This window comes from Microcebus murinus, chromosome 9 (assembly GCF_040939455.1).
Source record: "Microcebus murinus isolate Inina chromosome 9, M.murinus_Inina_mat1.0, whole genome shotgun sequence".
NCBI lineage: Eukaryota > Metazoa > Chordata > Mammalia > Primates > Cheirogaleidae > Microcebus > Microcebus murinus.
The window spans coordinates 53,461,416-53,480,694 of record NC_134112.1 but is presented as its reverse complement, the minus strand read 5'-3'; the positions used below and the strand labels follow the sequence as shown (position 1 = coordinate 53,480,694).

Genomic DNA, 19,279 nt, shown 5'->3' with positions numbered 1-19,279 from the left:
CATTCCTTATGGTTCTTGCTGTTGTTTATTTCACAGTATATTTTACCAAATTGCCAAGCTCTAGTTAATCAATAGAATTATTATGTAGGTATAGGTCCATTTTTGATGTAAATGAAAGCAAAATAATTCTAATGGATGCCACTGCTATGAAAGGTATGTAAAGACAATGTCAAATACACACATTTTGTCAATATATAAGCTTGTTTCATTAGAAAAGTTTAAAGCATGCATGCACAACAAAGAGGTAGTCCAATTAAATGTTATATTTTTAATGTATAGAAAGGACAAGTGCCTCTTCTATAATAGAGAGTTCATTATCATGGAATGAAATTCTTGCAAAATAAAGAAACATAATTCTTTATTTTTATTTTATCTTATAATTTGTATAGCACTTAAACAAATATACTCAAAGGTATTCAAATCTAGTAGATTTAAAACATTTATTTCATGATTTTAAATTTGTTAATCTATAAAATTTGCTATAAAATTATAGCAAATCACCATTCACATCTTTCAGAGCTAAAGTTGTAAGTCAAACTTAATCATAAGGAACAAAACTTGGATACAGAGGACCATCAACCTAAGAATTATTTGATGACACCTTCCCAAGGAGTGAAAATAGAAAGCAAAACTGATGAAAACACAGATGCCATAATATCATATAATATGGAAATGATTTAAAGACAGTTACTAAATAGAAACATAATAGAGATTTAATTAAATATTTAATTGATGCTATATGATTTTTTAAAACTTGAAAAATAAATACAATTGCAATTGTACTTGTGTATTCTTAAAATCGATTCCCAATTTGATAATCAAGAAAATATTATACTAAAAAATAAAGATACTTTCCAATTTAATGTATTTTATCTAACGAGTATTAAATCCAAATAAACACATTTTATAGGTGTTTAATTTTCTAATCCAAAGTGTGAAAATTACATCTTTCTTCCTTATTTGAGCTCCTCATTCACACCAGAGCACTCAGAAAGAGATGTCCCCCATCATGTGAAAATTAAAGAATATGTTTTCTGGCACAATAACAATGTACAGTAAACAGAAATCTCTGCAAATAGATTCAATAATTTTCTTTTTTCCTTATAAGCTAAAATATAAGCACAGAGCTTCTCACTACCCCACCCCCAACTCTAGAAATCTGAGAATCATAAGAAATCAACACCTTAGGGAGTAAAACTACTTGAGTTAGAACAGTTTAATCTTCAACTTCATTTAAATAATACCTAAGTCATATAAATATTTTTTGCTACTACAGTTACATATACCATTTTGGAATCTATTTTAGCATTACTTTATACATCTATCTATAAAATTTATCTAAACACATTTAGAACAAATATTGTCTTAAAAATACTTATTAAGAAACAAGCACAAACATTAAACTGTAACCAAATAAAGTACCATTTGATAAAGCTGCTTTTATTCTTCTCTTTAATGTATACTTTTTTAAAAAAGAAGTTCACTCAACTATCTATGCAACTAGAGAATAATGTCTATTCAATTCTCACTGAAGTACATATGGAATTAAATAACATTATATTTCAAAGACTTTAGCTTTACACCAATTAGCCAAATACACAGTCTTTTGTACAGTCATAACACACTGGAAAACTAGTCTGTTCTATCCAGTTTATATTCTCTTGGCAAACCATGATCTACTGCTTATGTTAAGCATCTGATTGTCAGATTTGAACAAACTGAATATTCATGATGACTATTAACCATTTAGTGTCAAAAACTAAGAAAATGCAATTCATTCTAACAATTATTATAGGTGAGGCATGCACATCTACAAAGAGACAATTTTGCATTAGTATTTTTTAGGAAATATTTTCATAAAAGTAAAGTCAGAAAAATCAACAAAACATAGATAGGATCATAAGATATAAGGATCGGCATGTACCGGGCATGCAGCTCTTCTCTGCAAATGTGATTAAATGTTCTTTGTTTGCATTTAAATTGTCATATATCAAACAGAAGACATGCTTTTTTAAAAAAAATAAAAAGGGTTTAAATCATCTCAGCAAAATACAAGTAATCACATAGGTTTTCCAGGTTAAACTAAAGGTTTGATGGCTTGGGTTGGGAAGGAGTTCAAGGAATGAAAGGGGGGGGGAATGGATTACAAAGCTAGCCAAATAAAAGAAAAATAAAGATTTACCTTTGTAGGATAATTTCAGCCTTGGCACATTGTTCTTTCCATTTTGATAGTTTGCTCTTGCTGTAAGTAATACTCCCCAGAAAAGACAGACAATCCTAGTCAACCAGCCCATGCTGCAGACGCCGTAGGTCCCTATGCTGCTTTAGTCTTCCTTCCTGTATTGTGCCGCCAGAGAAGTTCAAACAATCTGGAAACTGGAGGTAACAGGTGATTTAGGTCAGTTTCATTCATAAATGCAGACAATCAAGACCTCATGGCAACACTAACACCTCTTCTTCTGTAACAGTCACTGAAGCACAGAAACTTCAAACCCTCCAAAAAGAAAAAGGAAAAAAAAAAAAAATCCGAGCCAGGCACCGGATAATGAGGTACAACTGTTGTGTGGAAAGAAAAAAAAAAAATTAACAAGGGCTGCTGCAGTGGTGCTTAAGAAGCAGTTCCTTTTATCTAAGCTCCTCTGATAGCCGGTGGCAGACTCTAATCCCGCTCCCTGCTTCATTCGGCTCCGGGGAAGCAGAATGAAAGGGAAACAGAGAATGAGAGAGAGAGAGAGGGAGGGAGAGAGAGAGGGAGAGAGAGGGAGAGAGAGAGAGAGAGAGAGAGAGAGAGAGGAACCGTGAGCAGCGCGGACTTTTCCTGTACACATGTAGGGAGAGATGACACAAGATCCCGCAGACAGGTTTTCCCAACACTCACTAGACTGGCTGACAATGGGAGAACAGGCGAGCTCAACCCACTCTCCTTCCCTCCTGTCACACAACACATGCAAAAACCATCTCGTAGAGATTAGAGCCGGGAGCAGAACCCTCCAGCGTGCCTGTGAAAGGCATGTAGCTATAAATTTACTTCCCAAGGCAAGCGTTGTTTTATAGCCATTTTTGGGTGCAATTTTGATTTAAAAAAATCTGAATTCTGCTACCTACAAAATTTACAATTCACGCTCATTATACAATCTTGCTGAACTTGTGTATTATATGCGTGTTTGTATGTGCGTGTGTGTATATACATCTCTCCTCATCAATATAACTTTAACCTCTGAAGGTTTTAAAGCCTTGTTAGAGATCATTCCCTCCTTCCAACAAACCCTCTAGGCTCAGCCACCCCCTTCCCCCCTCCCTACTGCAATTTCAGCGAAGAAATTCCTAGTAAAGCCCATTTCAACAATCAGTTCAAGACAAATATAGGTCCTCTGAGAATTATAAATTACAACAAGGGATTCTCAAAAGGATACTCAGAATTTAAAAACATCTATGGTTTTCTAGCTTCTGGAATGCTCTGGCTAACATTTTTAATGCATCACATCTCATTAATTAAAGCCACTTCCCTAGTTTTGGTTTAAAGGGCAGAAGAAGATGACAAAGTTCACAAAAGTCCCTGCTGAGTGTCAAGGACCAACATAAAAAGAACATCTCTGTGTCTTCCTGAGCTGGTGAAGGGTTACTAAATTTTCTGTGAGGCACATATGCATGTATTCAGGCAATCATACAAACACCATTAGTTCTCTCAGAAAGAGTCATGTTGTCTGTCGTCTCTAAAATTTTCTCTCCTATTCTTCTTTCAGTTTTCCCCCAAACTGATATTCTTATAAGAATGTTTTGAGAGAGTTGTATAAAAGTTAACAGGACAGAACTTTCCTCCTCAATTCTCTCTGCCCTACCCCTCCTACCACTGCTCCCCACCCCCCACAGGCACACAGCACTTAAAATACTGAAGAAAGAGCTCAACTTCAATAATATGGAAACTTCTGGGCTGAAAGGAGAGGGTAAGTCTCACAATTAAAAACATAAACACAGAAAGTGGCTTGGTATTCTTACAAAAAATGATCTAAGCATTGTCACGACAGCTTTCATTACTTAATGCCTACAGACCAATAGAGAAAGAGCAGTCTCTCTCTCTCTCTCTCTCTCTCTCTCTCTCTCTCTCTCTTTCTCTGTGAGTGTAGGTGGAGGAGGATGAAGAAGATTTAAAGAGAGAGAGAATGGGGGAAGGGGAGGAGGGAGTCTATCTACTTCACTAAATTGATTCATCAAACAGATCTTATTGTATTTGTCAGTTGCTGCAAGCCTATTGATCAGCCAGTATTGTTAAGAAAATAAAATCCAAAAATAATGTTGATTTTACTGATTCCCACACTTGTTATCCTGAGCACTTTTCATGCTCTAGGCAATGGATTAAGGCTACAAATGACAAGAGGCTTGTCTGTCTTCCATGGATTACTCTCTATAGACATTCATTCTGCAGAGGAATTCATGTCACTTTGGGATTATTTAAAGCAGTGGACTAATGAATTATCACATAAACTAAGTTTAAATACTTTAGATTGTTTCACCATTTTCATTAATATGTATTTTAAATGTCTTAAAATTGATTTTTTTTCACCCTAGTTCTTGTTACCAAGAGTAGGAGAACAAGTTTATTTTTGTCAAAACTAAACAGGATAAGCAAATTTAGCAGTGTATCCATTTCACCTGTGTAATGTCTAATCCTGAAACATTTTGCTGTGTTCCAGGAAAAACAAAAGTCTGTAAGTAAATTCAGATAAGAAAAAGGGTTAAAATTGACTCCATGGGGAAGAAAGATATTTAATCTGGATTTTGAACCACAAAATCAGGACAAAGTTATTTCATTTTGTAAAACAAATAATTTAAATTAATGTTGATGCATGGAATTTGGTAGTACAGACACCCCCACATATACACTATTTTTTTAAAAAAACTTTGCTATATTTATTTATATTTGATATTTTCCTTACCCTTAAAATTATTTATGATCTTTGTGTTTTTCAGATGTTTGAAAGTTTAATAGATTTACATTTACATTCGCTTTTCTACAGATTTTTTATTTTAAAAAAGTAAAAATACAAAATTCATAAGACAATCTAACTATCCTAGACTGATTAAATTATAAAATAGTAGAAAAATCTAGCCACACTTAGATATTTTAACTGTGATTTAAAGAAAAATAAAAAAGAAAGTACATGCCTGAAAAATACCTTAAAAAGTATGGAAATCTTATATTTCTACTGCTTTCTCATTTGACTTTGGTCAAGGTTTAATAAAGTTGTTTTCAACTTTTTTTAATATCCCCAAACACCTGAGAGGTAACCAAGGTTAAACCTATTTCTCAACTAAAGTAGAAGCAAAGTAGGGGTGGATATGGGTGGGTGTTTATCAGAATCTTTCAGAATCTCACTGCGTGGGTGAAATGTGAATTTTGATCCACTCCTGCAAAGAATACTCCTTACTCTGAGAAATCTGTGGCCAAAGGCCTGAAATGAGAAAGCCTGCTGCATTTGCCACCATAACCTCTGATTTTACTGCATCCTTTACTACCTTTTAAATGTTGGAAATATTATATTGACCTTTTAACATTGAATTTTATTTAAAGTGTAAGTGAAATATTCTTACTTGTTTCATCCTCAAACTGGTCTATTTTCAATTATTCTCTAACCCACAAGCAACATCATGCACTATAATTAACTCTATTTGTAACTGAGTTCCTAATATGTTCTTATTTTTCAAGTTTTCAAATGTGATTAACTCCAGCCACAGAGTCGAATTTGAGCAGGTGTCTAATATGATGATCATGCTGTTGTATACGTTTCTGTCAAATAAATCAGTAGTTTTTAACCTCATCCCATTCCATTTTTGAGATGGATTACTAAGATTTTTGAGAGTGGCAACTTTCTGGGTGACATGCTTGGTTTTCTAGAGAAGCAACACTTCCCACTTCAGAACAGGTTAGTTAACTCTTGTTTTGTAATAATGATCTGTATAGCCAAACATGATACATATTAAATTATTTCTCCATGCAAATGCATTTTTTATCTTTTCATGTATTGCATGAAACCAATGCATGTATTTTTAAATGTTCATTTTTTGTACTTAGTTATAAAACAAATTGGAATGACAATAAACATTGTAATTTAAGAGTAGAAATTGTTTTTTTAATTCGTGAAATAGTATTCTAAGTATTTTCCTAGGTTATAAATACCCTGAATCTTTCTGTGAGTAGTAGGTAAGAACATGTGCTGTATTTGTGCATAAAAAATATAGAGAGAAAGTATATTTAGGTGTATTTCAAAGATTTAGTGGATAAAATATACTTGAAGTTGTGGAGCATTTGATTAAACAAGCTTATCTCTCCCTGCAATTTCCCTCCACCACCACTTTATTGTGATTAGACAGATGAACTCCCCAAAAGTGTGTGCCACGCTCAGAAATAGATAACTTCTTTACAGGAAATTACTGAGTTGGGAATTTCAAAATGAGTTGGTTAACCAGTTATTCTAAGAAACAACACCAAGAAGGAAACTAATAATAAAAACAAATTTCAGTACTTTTCCTAAGGTGTTTTTCAATTGAGTCATGTAAAAAACATATATAATTTTTCACCCGACATCTGTTATTTTTTTCTTTTCTTTAAGGGGTGCTTCATTAGTATTTGAAAAAGGCATATGATCAACACAAATGTCATAGTGGAACATTTGCCCTTGCTCTGACTTCTCATGTTGGAAATTCATTTTTAATGAGGATTTTCGAGTACAGGAAATTTGAACCTTCTTTTTTTCTAAAAAAGAATTGTGTGGGTGAAAAAAATTCTTTAGAAGATCAGAAGACATCCTATTAATTGGGAAAACTAAATAGTTGATGTATTATTCATTCTAGCCAAAAATGATAGTGATTTAAGAACTACTGCATTTGTCGCTGGGAACTGGGGGTGGGAGGTTAAAAGCAATGTTGAAGAAATTAAGTTAAACTTTTCATAATCTGACCCTTATGAATGCTTTTAGTATAAGCAACATGTGAAAGTACCAGTTGAGAGAAGGAATTGATAACATGCAAGGAGAATTCAACCTCTAGGGATGCATTAACTCCTCCCTCTCCCTTCAACTCCCCCCACGTCCTATGAATAGTGATTTCAGTAAAGCAAGCTCCTCCCCCTCTGGACTGAATTTGTAACAGTTTGAGGGGAAAAAAGAGTTTGTGTTTTCCTGTCTTCTTTTGTGATATTAACGTTCATGATATTTTAAGGTAAATAGAGACTCGGAAGATAAAAATACTCCTTGTTTTTCAAATAAATAAAAGCGGTAAGTATTAAATCAAGGCAGAAGGAGACCAGAAACTGGCCAAATGGTCACGTTAATTGTGGGTGTAGATTTTAAGAGAAACCTAGACAATTAAGGCTATCAGAAATGACAGGGAAAGTCTTTTAGTGGTGAACTTCTCTTCCCATGAGCGTTTGAGTAGGGGAGCTAGTAGGTGAATTTTTTTAGGTTAGTAAGTTTGAGTGGGGGATGGAAGACTGACAAGAGAAGGAAAGGGATGCATAAAATTTCATAAGTTATGGTATCTAAGTTGCCAAAAGTGGCTAGAATTCCAGTTATAGGAACATGATTTATCATTTCTATGGTCTCTCTTTTATCTATCATCTTTTTCAACATTTCAGAATGTTTTAGAGATGACATTTTCTCTTTGCCATTTCTATCTGCGTAAGGAGCTTGTCATCGCAATGCTTCTTTATTAGATTATCTGATGAATGAATGCAGTGTTCGTGAATATGGATACATTAAAAAACAATAAAACACTGAAAATACCTGGTTTTCTTTAAGTAAGTGTCTCTACCTCAACTCAAATGGAACAAGAAAGTTTTCAAGTGAGACAAAAATCCCATTGTTAATACTGATCAGTACAGGCTAGGCAGTGAGGAGGAAAAAATGAGGCATCTGTGGAATACAAATGAAATGAGCAGGTTGGCTGTTGAGTGTTTCAGGACGTGAAGTTATTAGTTATTTGCTTTCAGTAAAAGCATACCACACACCTTTTCATCGGGTAAATAAATAAGCAGATCTGCGCTAAATAAATAAAGTGAAGAGACTAGGCGATATTGTTTAAAGGATTACTTTACATCTGACTCAGGCATAGCAGATGCATAGTTTCCCTTTGTTATCCACTGAAAGAGAAAGTTGCACCTCAGTTGTAAATTCATTACCATCTCTATATTCTAGAAAGAGGTCTTTTTTGTTTTAAATGTGTTTAAAGAATTTGAAACTGATAAGGATAGGGAACAGAAATGCTGAAACCTAGAATTAAAGCTCCTTAAAAGGGTTTATTATAATGGCAAAACCAACTGTTTGGTGGACTGTGATTCAAAAACTACAGTGCATTCTGCTTTGCAAGGGCACAAATTTCTTTAAATTGCAAGAATTAGAAAGAAAAAGACTTCGATTATTCTTTCCTCTTCCATGTTGTCTCAAGTGCAAAACATCATTTGATCTAGTCTATATCTATTCCCGTTTTTTTCTTTTGTGCTGTGGGGGTAGAATTATATAACAGGTTTTATTTCATAGTCTTAGCTCCAGAAGCAGCTGTCACCTTATGGAAGAGATTAGAAAATGCCTTGTTTATTGGTTAACAATATTATTATTATTAACAATGATTTGTGAAAAAAATCAATGTTCCATTTTTTCTTAGAGCATATCCACAGAATTAATATTTTTGAAAATCAATCAGCATAAATTCATTTTATTTTCTCTGTTGTATCAATGAAAAGATAAATAGCATCCAATATTTACAACTTTGAATCCTCTCAAATTACAGATCCAAGTTGAAAAGGTTTGACTTGAAGACTTACATGACAATGTGATTATTTCCTTAATTATTTTTCATAAAGTTGATACATGGCTTTGGTGACTTAACGCACTTGAAAGACTCCCAAATATCTAATTGAATTTTATAATCCTCTTTTTGAGACAAAAATATTTTCTGCCCTATCCAATTGCGCTCTCACAGTTTTTAACTTTATTATCTCAACTAAAACTTCATCAATAACTATCATAATATGCTGATTATGCATGAGGAAAGAAAACTAGTTTTTTTGATTTATGATTTTAACAATGAGTGTATTTCTCATTGTGTAACTTTGTAGAAATGACATTTGATATTTTTGATAGAATTGTACAACATAGTGACTATAGTTAACAATGTACTGTATCTTTGAAAAATGCTAAGAGAATGAATGTTAAGTATTCTCACTACAAAATTGATGTCTATTTGAGGTAATTCAAATCTTAATTAGCTAGATTTACTGATTCCACAATATATAAATACTCCAAAACAGTATGTTGTACATGGTAAATACATCTAATTTTATTATCAATTTAAAAAATAAATAAAAATAATGATAATCAGATATGTCGGTGGTCTCATTTGTCTTATTAAACAATCATTGAACGTTTAATGATGCTGTGAAACCTATTTCAGTTCTCTTAAGCCAAAATGACAAAGAAAAACTAAAATTGAATGACTCAAGCTAAATGTGGTCATCTGTTTGTTGGGCTGTCAATGTGAGTTTGTAGGTACTTGCTACAGTGTACAATTCAGCACACTTTATTTGGTTTCGGAGACGCAATTTTAAAGTATGCTCTTTCTCTACTCTCAAAACCAATAACATTTGAAAACATTTTACTTATCACATTTCTTGTATAGTTTCTTTTTTCTTTACTCATTCATTCAACAAAATTTTGAGATTTTCCTAGGTGTAGTCATTGTGACTTCTAAAACAAATTACAAGTTTCCAATTTATCTTTCCCCCTACCACCACAAGTCAGTTAAACCATCTAAAAATCTTTCTGTATCTATTTTTGCATAGTGTGCTTATATATATTTTTACCTCTATACTGCTATATTCTTTTCATTAAATCCTGTATCTTTTTTCATTCCTTCTAGTAATATATTCTCTATTATTGTAGAAGACTCTTGCTGATGACAGATTTTCTACATATTTTGTTGGATTACTCACGATTGCCAGCTATTGTATTCCCCTAAAGCTAACCTACCTATATTTTGCATTAGGGACTCAGGATAAGAGATTGTTTTATATTTTTAAAAAAGCCACTATACTTTCTAAGTATTCTGGGAGTTCCCTCTTTCCATGTTTCTATGGTGCTGGGTGCATTTATCCATTATAGTTCTTCTTACTTTATATCATAACAAATTTCCTTAGTAGGCTCTAATCTCAAAGAGAACAGAAACTACTTTTTCTCATTATTTTATTTTCAGTGCTCAGCATAGCATCTGACAGAGAATAAAGCTCAGTCTATTAATTAATGGATAAATTAATTAATTAGAGAGTCAGGGGAAATGTATGTTAGATAGTTTAAAAATTGTGCCCTAGAAATCTCCCAATTTTAATAAATAGTTTGGTAGAAATTATTTCTATGCAAATAAAATTCCACTACTTGTTTATACTTTTATATTAAGCTAGTAATGGAGTGTAGACCATGGCATTAGAAAAAGTTACAATTTATTCCTTTAAAATGCTGCTAATATAACTATATTATAGTCCATAAAACAAAATGTTTGGTCACGCCTTCAAAACATAGTTTTATCATTTTGTTATTATTATTCTTTTTAGAGAATTATATATTTCTTTTGAAATTTAAGACTCTTCAAATTTACTGTAGCCTCTGAACTATCACAGTACGTTGCTAAAATAAATGTTAATCAACATGAGTATTCTACAATGTTTCTAAATGTGTAGTGCTCCCAAAGGGTAAAAAGATCTATTTTTATTAATTTAAACATTAAGAATAGAGGTTATAAAACTCCCAGAATCAAAGGAACCACAAATTGTGAAAATATATGTATTATATGACACAGGACACCTGGCTTGAAGTCACAAGGTTACAGTTTGTAAAACTATATTATAATTTTAAGTTTCTTTGTCTAGAAATGTAGGTGATCATCATTCCCTTCTTCCATCACGGCTGTCAAATTGGATATATTTGTCATTGCCAACTATGAGGATATCCAAACTGTGGAGTCAGACTCTGAAGTCACAGAGTTGGGCTAAGCCTCTGGGCCTCATTGTGGGGGGTGGAGGTCTCATGTAGGTACTGGGGAGGAAAGGCAGTGATTCTGAAATGCCATTTTGGAGAAGGAGAGCAACTTCTTGAGAATCACCTGAAATAGGCATCACAGATAGTAAATGAAAAAAAAGAAAGGAAGATCTAGGCTGCTATTAATTTTATGGCTTGAAAAGCCGTCCTTTAAGCATTACATAATTTAAGCATTAGATTTTAAATGTATCAACTTTACATATCAAGTGTAGTAGATGTGACCACGAAGAGTAAGATTATCTAAATTAAATGCGAAGAGTGGAGAGGGTATTAGTAAACAGAGAAACTATGATTTACACTAACAAGCATGAGGTTGCCTTTCTAATCAGCCCTACAACTGCAAGCAGCTGCAAATTGAAGGAGAGTAAGCATTTCGCAACTTAAAAAATTGCTGGTGACTCACTTGGCCAGATGTGGACTTGAGATCCACCACCTTTCACGGCTCTCACAGAAGGAAGGGTATCTTTTATGGTATATCAAGCCTTAAATTATTGAAAGACCCATTACTAGTCCTAAATCCTCAACATGAGAGTGAGTTTTAATAACCTAAGTTGCAAACTTTGTGAGTTAGTGAGTATTTATGTTTCAGAGCAAATTATTTTCCCAGATAAGTGTCCTACTTAACTTTAGGAAGCAGAGAAGTTAAGGTCAACAGGTGAAACACCTGTACAATTATTAAGGGAATATTTCCTGCTACTATTTATATTTTAAGTCATTACATCCCATAGGTCAATAACGCTCTTGACTACTTTAACTATTCAACAAGTTTTGTTTCATGCTGTTTTCAGGACACTAGGGAATCCTGATTGGCTGGTAAATAAGTTAATTTTCCACCCTGGTGTGATTTTTAGTATAATAGTTTCAACAGGAACATTCTCCTTTTACCTTTAGTGTCCTTGTTAAAATACATTGGCAAAACATGACAATGATTGAAATTATACAACTGTCTTTGAATAGTTTCTTATATCTACAAATGGACACCCACAAAATAGCATTTATATTCATAAGATGAATTCTTAATTTATACAGTAATTCATGTTCATATTTATCATTTCATAATAATTATCAGAAGTCCAGAAACAGTACAAAGTTAAGCATGAAAATAGAATTGCCGCAATCCGAGTAGAATTACAATTTATATGCATAAGTATCAGTCGTTGGCAAAAATTTCTAGATTTATTGGCTATAAATAGTGGGATATGTTCAGAGGATTCTAAGGAAAGAATCATGGTGTATAACCTTATCCAACATTCTTAAAGTTTATTCCTGTGGTCCTCCTTTCAAAAATACTGTTTCAAATTTATTCAGCAGCATTTTCAAATGTGAATTCAATAAATGGGGAAAGCCACTTTGTCTCTCACTAAATTGAGTCTATCAGAAAGTGGTTCAGATGTCACTAATTATTTTATTGGAATAATCATGTTGTAGCTTTAAACAAACTTAAGCTTTAGTCTACTTTAAGACTGGAGTGCCAGGATGAAAATAAAGACCCTTCTGCTGAAATAGAGATGATTGAGTTACATTTAACAAGATGCAGGATGTGGCACTTCAGCTATCTAACAGTGACGGGCCGTTTGCCACCCCAGCAGCTAGATCGTGTTTCCTTTGCCTCATACAATTTCAGAATAATTTCATAAAAATTACGTGATTGACATCATGGCATTCTTTCCATCCTGATTTATTTAAGTCTTAATAGCTCCATAATAAATATATACTTCAAAAGTATTAAGAAAGAAAAATAAGCCAATTTTTACTTTGGTGAATTTTTAAAAGCCCTGTTTATTGTGGAAACTAAGATGACATTTTATTTACTCTAAAAGTTGTTCTCTGCTAACTGTTAGTTTTCTATTTTCTGTGTTTTCATTCAATAAATTTATAATACTTTCTACATTTCTTTCTCTTTCAGCGGCTAAAACAAGATATTTCTGTATGTATATTATAGTAAATACCCACTTCACTAGCTTATTCTACCTCTAATTTGATTCTCTACCTTTTTATATTCAATTCTTTACAAACTCTTGCAAAATTATTTATTCTAACAGTAAGCACTCCAACACTTACTATGCACTATGAGTTCAAGCTCCATACATATATATCATGTTTGGGGCATGTTTATATGCATTCATTCTGTCAACAAAGTGCATATTTCATGAATATATTTGTCTTGTAGTACCACTCCTATTAGAGGACCTCTTCCAAGGCTCGTATGGATTGTTTCCTGTGAGGTTTCTAGTACAATTCCTTTTACACAATAGTTCCTTAATAAACGTAAGTGAATGACTTCCTGACTATTGTCATGGTTCCTTGGAGATAGATGCAGGAAGGGGTGGGCAGCAAGAGACAAAGCTGGCTGTCAAACCTGTTATATCCAGATAAACAGCAAACACAGAAGTTGAAAAAATTCTGAAGGTTTTTCAGAAGAACTCTGCCAATACTGTCAAAATCTGATTCAAAATTCAAATCCAGAACCCATTAAAATTAGTTTGAAAAACAAAGCCCAGTATTCAAAACACTGCTCAATGACGATTTGATTATTTTTTAAAAAGGAGTTTTTTTTTAAAGGCTATGTTTTAAAAAACTATATTTAACTGAAGAAATTTACTATGTTCTATCTTAGGATGTGTAGAAAAGTAGTTTGTAGTAGTAGGGTGATGAAATATCCTTAAATAATAGAATTTCATTAGGTATAAGTTTGACATAAATGGCTTTCATTTTGCTCAGTTTTCTGACCTCTAAGCTAAAAATCAGGTGTTATAAAATTTAAGAGGTAAGTCCTCTTCCTGTGTAAGTAGGTGTGGGAAAAAATGTGTCTCCCTTTTCCCAGGAGGTTGGTGGGGCTGTTGATATGGGGGCAGGTTTTTCTCAATTGCACTACAATAAAGTAATACTGCAATTGAGAGAATAAGGCTATATATGTAATGAGGACCTTAGAACAGTTGAGACAGAGAAGAGATTGCAGTTGAATGTTTTTCCTCCCAAGATAATAAAGCATTTTAGTCTTTTGTATATTATGTATATATGTATGTATATACATGCATGTATACACACATTATACATATATACATAAGTACATATCCATATTTATGTATACATATATATTACACACACATACAAGCATACATTATATGCATACATATGTACATATCAAATGTAATTGAAAAAATAGTTATTGAACTTTTCTGCCAGGCACTGTGCTAAAATTGTAAGAATTCAAAGATAATAAACATATTCTCTGCCATCAAGAATTTCAGTTGAAGAGGCAATGTATGACTAGGCTTTTAGCAGTATACAGCAACAATATCCTAGATGTCATTTAACTAAACTTTAAAACATTGACAAAACATAATTACTCTTGTCTCTTTTTAAGTACTTGGTTAAACTGAGATAGTTTCCAATAATGTGTTGTAAAATATTTTTCTTCTCTCTTGAATGATATAAACTCACGTGTAAGTTCTGGCATCTTAAATACAAGTAGAACAGTTGGCTTTGACCCATTTCCTTATTCTGAATTACTCTCAAATTTCAGTCTTAGAAAAAGTGATAAAGGCTATTTTCAGAAATCAAAATCTTAGGATATAGAAAACTGCAGGTTTTTGATTACAGCGTTATAAATGGGTCTAAAGGTAAACACTATTACCTGAGTTTCATTATAAGCAATGGATACTATGTATATTTATCGCTCTAAAAATAATATCCACATCCATCTAAATAGTATGTATTTTACAACTAATGGCTCTAGTGGTCTATTTATACTTCAATTCAATTTTAAATATTGAGAAAACTAGTTTTTTGTGACTAATATTTGCATTTCTAAATTTTATTTATCCTCTAAGTGTTTTGTTTCATGCATACTGGAAATGAAACACCACTTCTCAGACCTCCATTTTGTCATCTATAGCTGCATAGAATGTGGAATGAAACTGCAAAGCAGAGAACATTCTGTAACGACTTCTTAGTGATTCTATTAATTTTATAGACGAGCCTTCTACTCCTCAAGTAGGTTCAAGTAGGAATGGCAACAATAAAAGAATTCTATTATTTAACCACTTTGTGTAGTAGGCTGTACACTGAAAAGGCAGTACAGTGTGATAGAAATCCAACCTCCTATTTCCAGCTTGGTCATGACCAGTTATGTGTTATGATAATGAATTTTGGGGGGGGGGCTCAATTTCTTTCTCTATAAGTGAATTAGTTGGATTAGATAAATGCCACCTTCAGTTCCTTCTAACACTGAGAGTACTATATTCTGAAGTATATTTCCAAACCACAGTGTGAAATTTATCACTTAAATTATTAGCAATGTTTAATGATTTTAGTTAGGGGTAAAGAATTTAATGATTCATATTGCTCCATGTAAAACTATAATTTCAGTTGAGGAATACAGTGTGAAGGCTGTTACACAAAACTCTATCATTCAAAATATTCAACAGTATCTACGATAGCCCTAATAGCAACATACTAATTTATTAAATAAAATATTTATAATATACCTTCTACACCAGACTATGAAGTAAGAACTTGGGATAAAAGTCCATTACATGGTTCTGACATTAAAGGTAATTGGTATGAATTTGGCTCAAGTTAAGGCTTTCAGAGGATGTTTATTATTTTATCATTTGGGGAAGAAAAGTTTTTTTTTTCCTTCTGAGAGGATTAATAGAAACAATAATATGCATGTTCAATTGACATTCTTTTCATTTGATTACATTGAGAAATACATTTAATAGAAAGGAAAAAATATCATTGATAATTTTAATTCAACTTACTTCAATGAATATTTTTTCATTTTCAGACACTGGAATCATTTCTAGACACTGTACTAGTTGCTGTGGGGGAGAAATAAATAAATAAGATGTGATTCTTGCCCTTGAGGAGGTCCCAATCTTAAGGAAAGAGTGACATAAAAAGAAACTACAAAAATAGCATGCTAATTGCTCAGATAACACAGATGATAGGCATTTAGCCCAACTGGGGTTTTACAGGAGGCTTCCTGTGGGAGATGGTGTCTGAGCTGTATCTTAAATGATGACTAAGAGCAGGTGAAGAAAGATGAGGAGGTTGTGCCAGGGCTTCAGCCAAAGTTACAAAGCCACAAAGTAGAAGAGCATGTGTGATTGCAGGAAATGGGAGCAATTTTGTCATTACCAGGGTATAAACTGCAAGGAGGAGAGAAGAAAGAGAGAGGAAGGAGAAATCGTCTGGGGCCAAATCAAAAAGTGTCTATACGGTCATGCTTGCAATTGTAATATAGGTGATGAAAAACTTCAAAAGGATTTTAAAGAGGAGAATGCTATAGACAAATTTGCTTTTTAGATAAATGAGTCTGGTTGCAGTGTGAGTAATGTATTTCCTAGGAACAACAATGGAGGTAGGAAGGCCAGGTAGGTTTCTATTGTACCATCTAGACCAGAGGTGACAAGTCCCAGAATCATCACAATGGAATATGAAAAGAAGAAAGATGGCAGATTAGGTAAGTATAAAAGAGGCAAAATTTGCTAGTCTTGGTAAAAGGTTGGATATAAGAGGAGGATAAAGAAGGGAAATTTTATAACATTTCTCATAATTCCCATGGTTATGGTACAGATGAATAGACCTATTAATTGATACTAGCAAGAGAAGAAGAGGAACAGATATGCCTGAGAGAGAAAGGGGAGTTGAATTTTGAACTTGCTGATTTCGAGATTACCACATATGTATTTTAGGTAAGCGTAAACAGTTTGGTAATTAGTTTAAAGCTCTAATGCCAGAGACAAACATTGAGATAAATGTGGGAATCAAGAGGCTGAGGATAGAACTCTGGATTGCAGAAGGAACAGGCAAAAGAGGAGAAGCCCAAACAGGAGAATTAGATGAGCAACCAGAGAAGAACTGGAAAAGGTGATGCCATGGACATCTAGGTAGAAACTTTTAAGGAAGTCAGGCAAATGTGGGAGAAGCATGTGGAAACTGGGCAATGCATGTACTATTTGAAGCAGCAGGAAGAAAATTATCTGTAACCTCTGAAGACAGAGTTGGTAGTGGGAACAGAAGCCAAACTACAGTGGTTTACAGAAACCAAACTATTAAAACAAGTGAAATAATTAATAATTTACTCATTTTGGCTAATCAGCTCTCTCCTTTTTGAAATCATAAAAACAAATTATTTTCCATCCTAGAAGTTTGAATTCACAACGAAAATTGAGACATTTACTCTAAAATTGGAAACTACGGAGAATACACAATTGTTTATATTTATTATCACCACAATGGGGAAATTAATTCGCTTTTCTTCCAAATGATTTGGTTTAATTTATTTCTCCACCTTTTCACCCAAGTGTTTTCTCAGGTTTTTCACAGAAATTTTTTGAATGATCACAGTGTAATAATATATCCTTTGCTTTTATTGTAGGTTGATATAACAAATGGTCTTATGAAGAATACTCTTACTAAGTGGTCTGAAAAATCACTATTCATTGCACTAGTCAACATCTCAATAATAATACACATGATAAATTCCTCCTAGAATGTAGTGCCAGAAAAGGCTTTTTCTAATAAAGAACTGATACCTTTTCAAATCAATAAACAAATATATATATCCTTTTTAACCTTGGTGAATGGAAAATTTAAAATAAAATTTTATGCTCATGTATGGAAACCAGCTACTTTTATTTTTCTAGTTGGTAGCTGGATTATATTTCCTTTTTTTATGGGTGTTTTCATTCTATAATATTTTAATTGTGTGTATATGTCTATATATATGTATGTTTACCTAACTCATCATCAAATTTTATTAAAAGTCAGCATCAAATTTTTACTGTTGCAAAAAACAACAGTAAAAATAACAGTAAGTAATAAAGTTAGCATTTTATTTCACTTTATCTTCCTCACTTTTGAAGCTCCCTTTTCCTTCCCATACAAACCTAGGCATGTATTGTTTGAAAAAAAAGTGGTAATTTCTATGATATTACTTTAAAAATAAATCTTCCTATGTTTGAGTTTTGTTATCAGTTATTTTATTCTTTTTTCCATACATTTACTTCCAAGGAAAGATACAGTAGAATTTAGTTCTGGCTCAAATAGTATTAATTTATTATGCTTATCCTAATTTTTAATTATATAATTCTGAGCTTAGTACCAACTAATATAAATATCAGCAGCAATTTTTACAAGACATTTAGTTGCATTTAGAACCACTGAAATTGTAACATAATTCAAATACATTTTATGGTATTCTCTTCTAATGGCATACTTTTTGTGTGTGCTGCTTTTATGCTTCATTTTCCCCAAACAGAATTTCTGAAGAGCAGCATGAAGAATGGCTGGCAAATAAAGAAATACAAGTTACATCCAAAGGTATGGAAAATTTACAGTTTTAGTATAGGTATGATAATTATAGAAAGGGATTTGATATGAGAGCTTGTAAAGCCTGCTCCTTTTTACAAGAAATCCCAAGATACACTTATTATATAAATTTCTTCCCATCTATCATGATTCATCTCAAATGTCACTTTCTCTTTGAATCCACTCCCAAACTTTACACGGTTATCTTTGCCCTTTTCTGGATTCCTGACATTCTGTTCTTAGAGAATATAATCTCAAAATATATTATAATAATTTGATTAAAAATCAGCTTCCTTCCTCTGTTCAAAATGAGGTTATATGTCATTTTTGTCTTTTTAACTTAAGCAGTGAGCATACACTATGTACTCAGTAAAGGTTTTGTTGGAAAGCTGAAATATGAATGAATGAATGAGGCATATACTTGGGTGAAAGTGCAGAATAATGAAGATAATGAGGCATCACACTGGATTTCAGATATTTCACTTTCTGGATATTCAAGATGATTATAAAATCGGTGGTGACATTTCTATTGATGGCATGTGGTGCTAAGAGTAAGAGGTCTAGCAAGAATTTGAGAAATTCGAAAGTAAAACTGACTTCAGTGCAGTCAACCTAATATTCTGTAGTAGTGACATAAGATTTCCTCCAAAAGATCCAACATATGCCAGAAGAAAAAGACTTGAACTGAATTTGCCTGAATGTATTAGTAATAGTCAACACAAAAATGTACGAATCATAGGAGTTAAAACTGCCATGGAGGCACCAAGAGAAATGACCCAAAGGCAGCTTTTGGAAGTGTGCAGCACTTCAATCTCCCCTGGACCTTCATTACTAAAAAGGGAGGTTGTCCCAACACTATTGTGGTAATTGGTTGGACG

The 19,279-nt window shown here is 32.9% G+C and overlaps 1 protein-coding gene across 1 annotated transcript in view; it reads right to left on the bottom strand.

Moving 5' to 3' along the window:
- The window catches only part of SEMA3A (semaphorin 3A), a 217,340-nt gene extending 201,431 nt beyond the window's left edge, over positions 1 to 15,909 (bottom strand). Inside the window, exons 1-2 of the mRNA XM_076006470.1 lie at positions 15,848 to 15,909; positions 2,183 to 2,376 (exon numbers count right to left, since the gene is read on the bottom strand). Coding sequence (XP_075862585.1) covers positions 2,183 to 2,294 — 112 coding nt within the window. The 5' untranslated portion in view covers positions 2,295 to 2,376; positions 15,848 to 15,909. The remainder of the gene's footprint in view (positions 1 to 2,182; positions 2,377 to 15,847) is intronic.
- Positions 15,910 to 19,279: the final 3,370 nt, after the last annotated feature.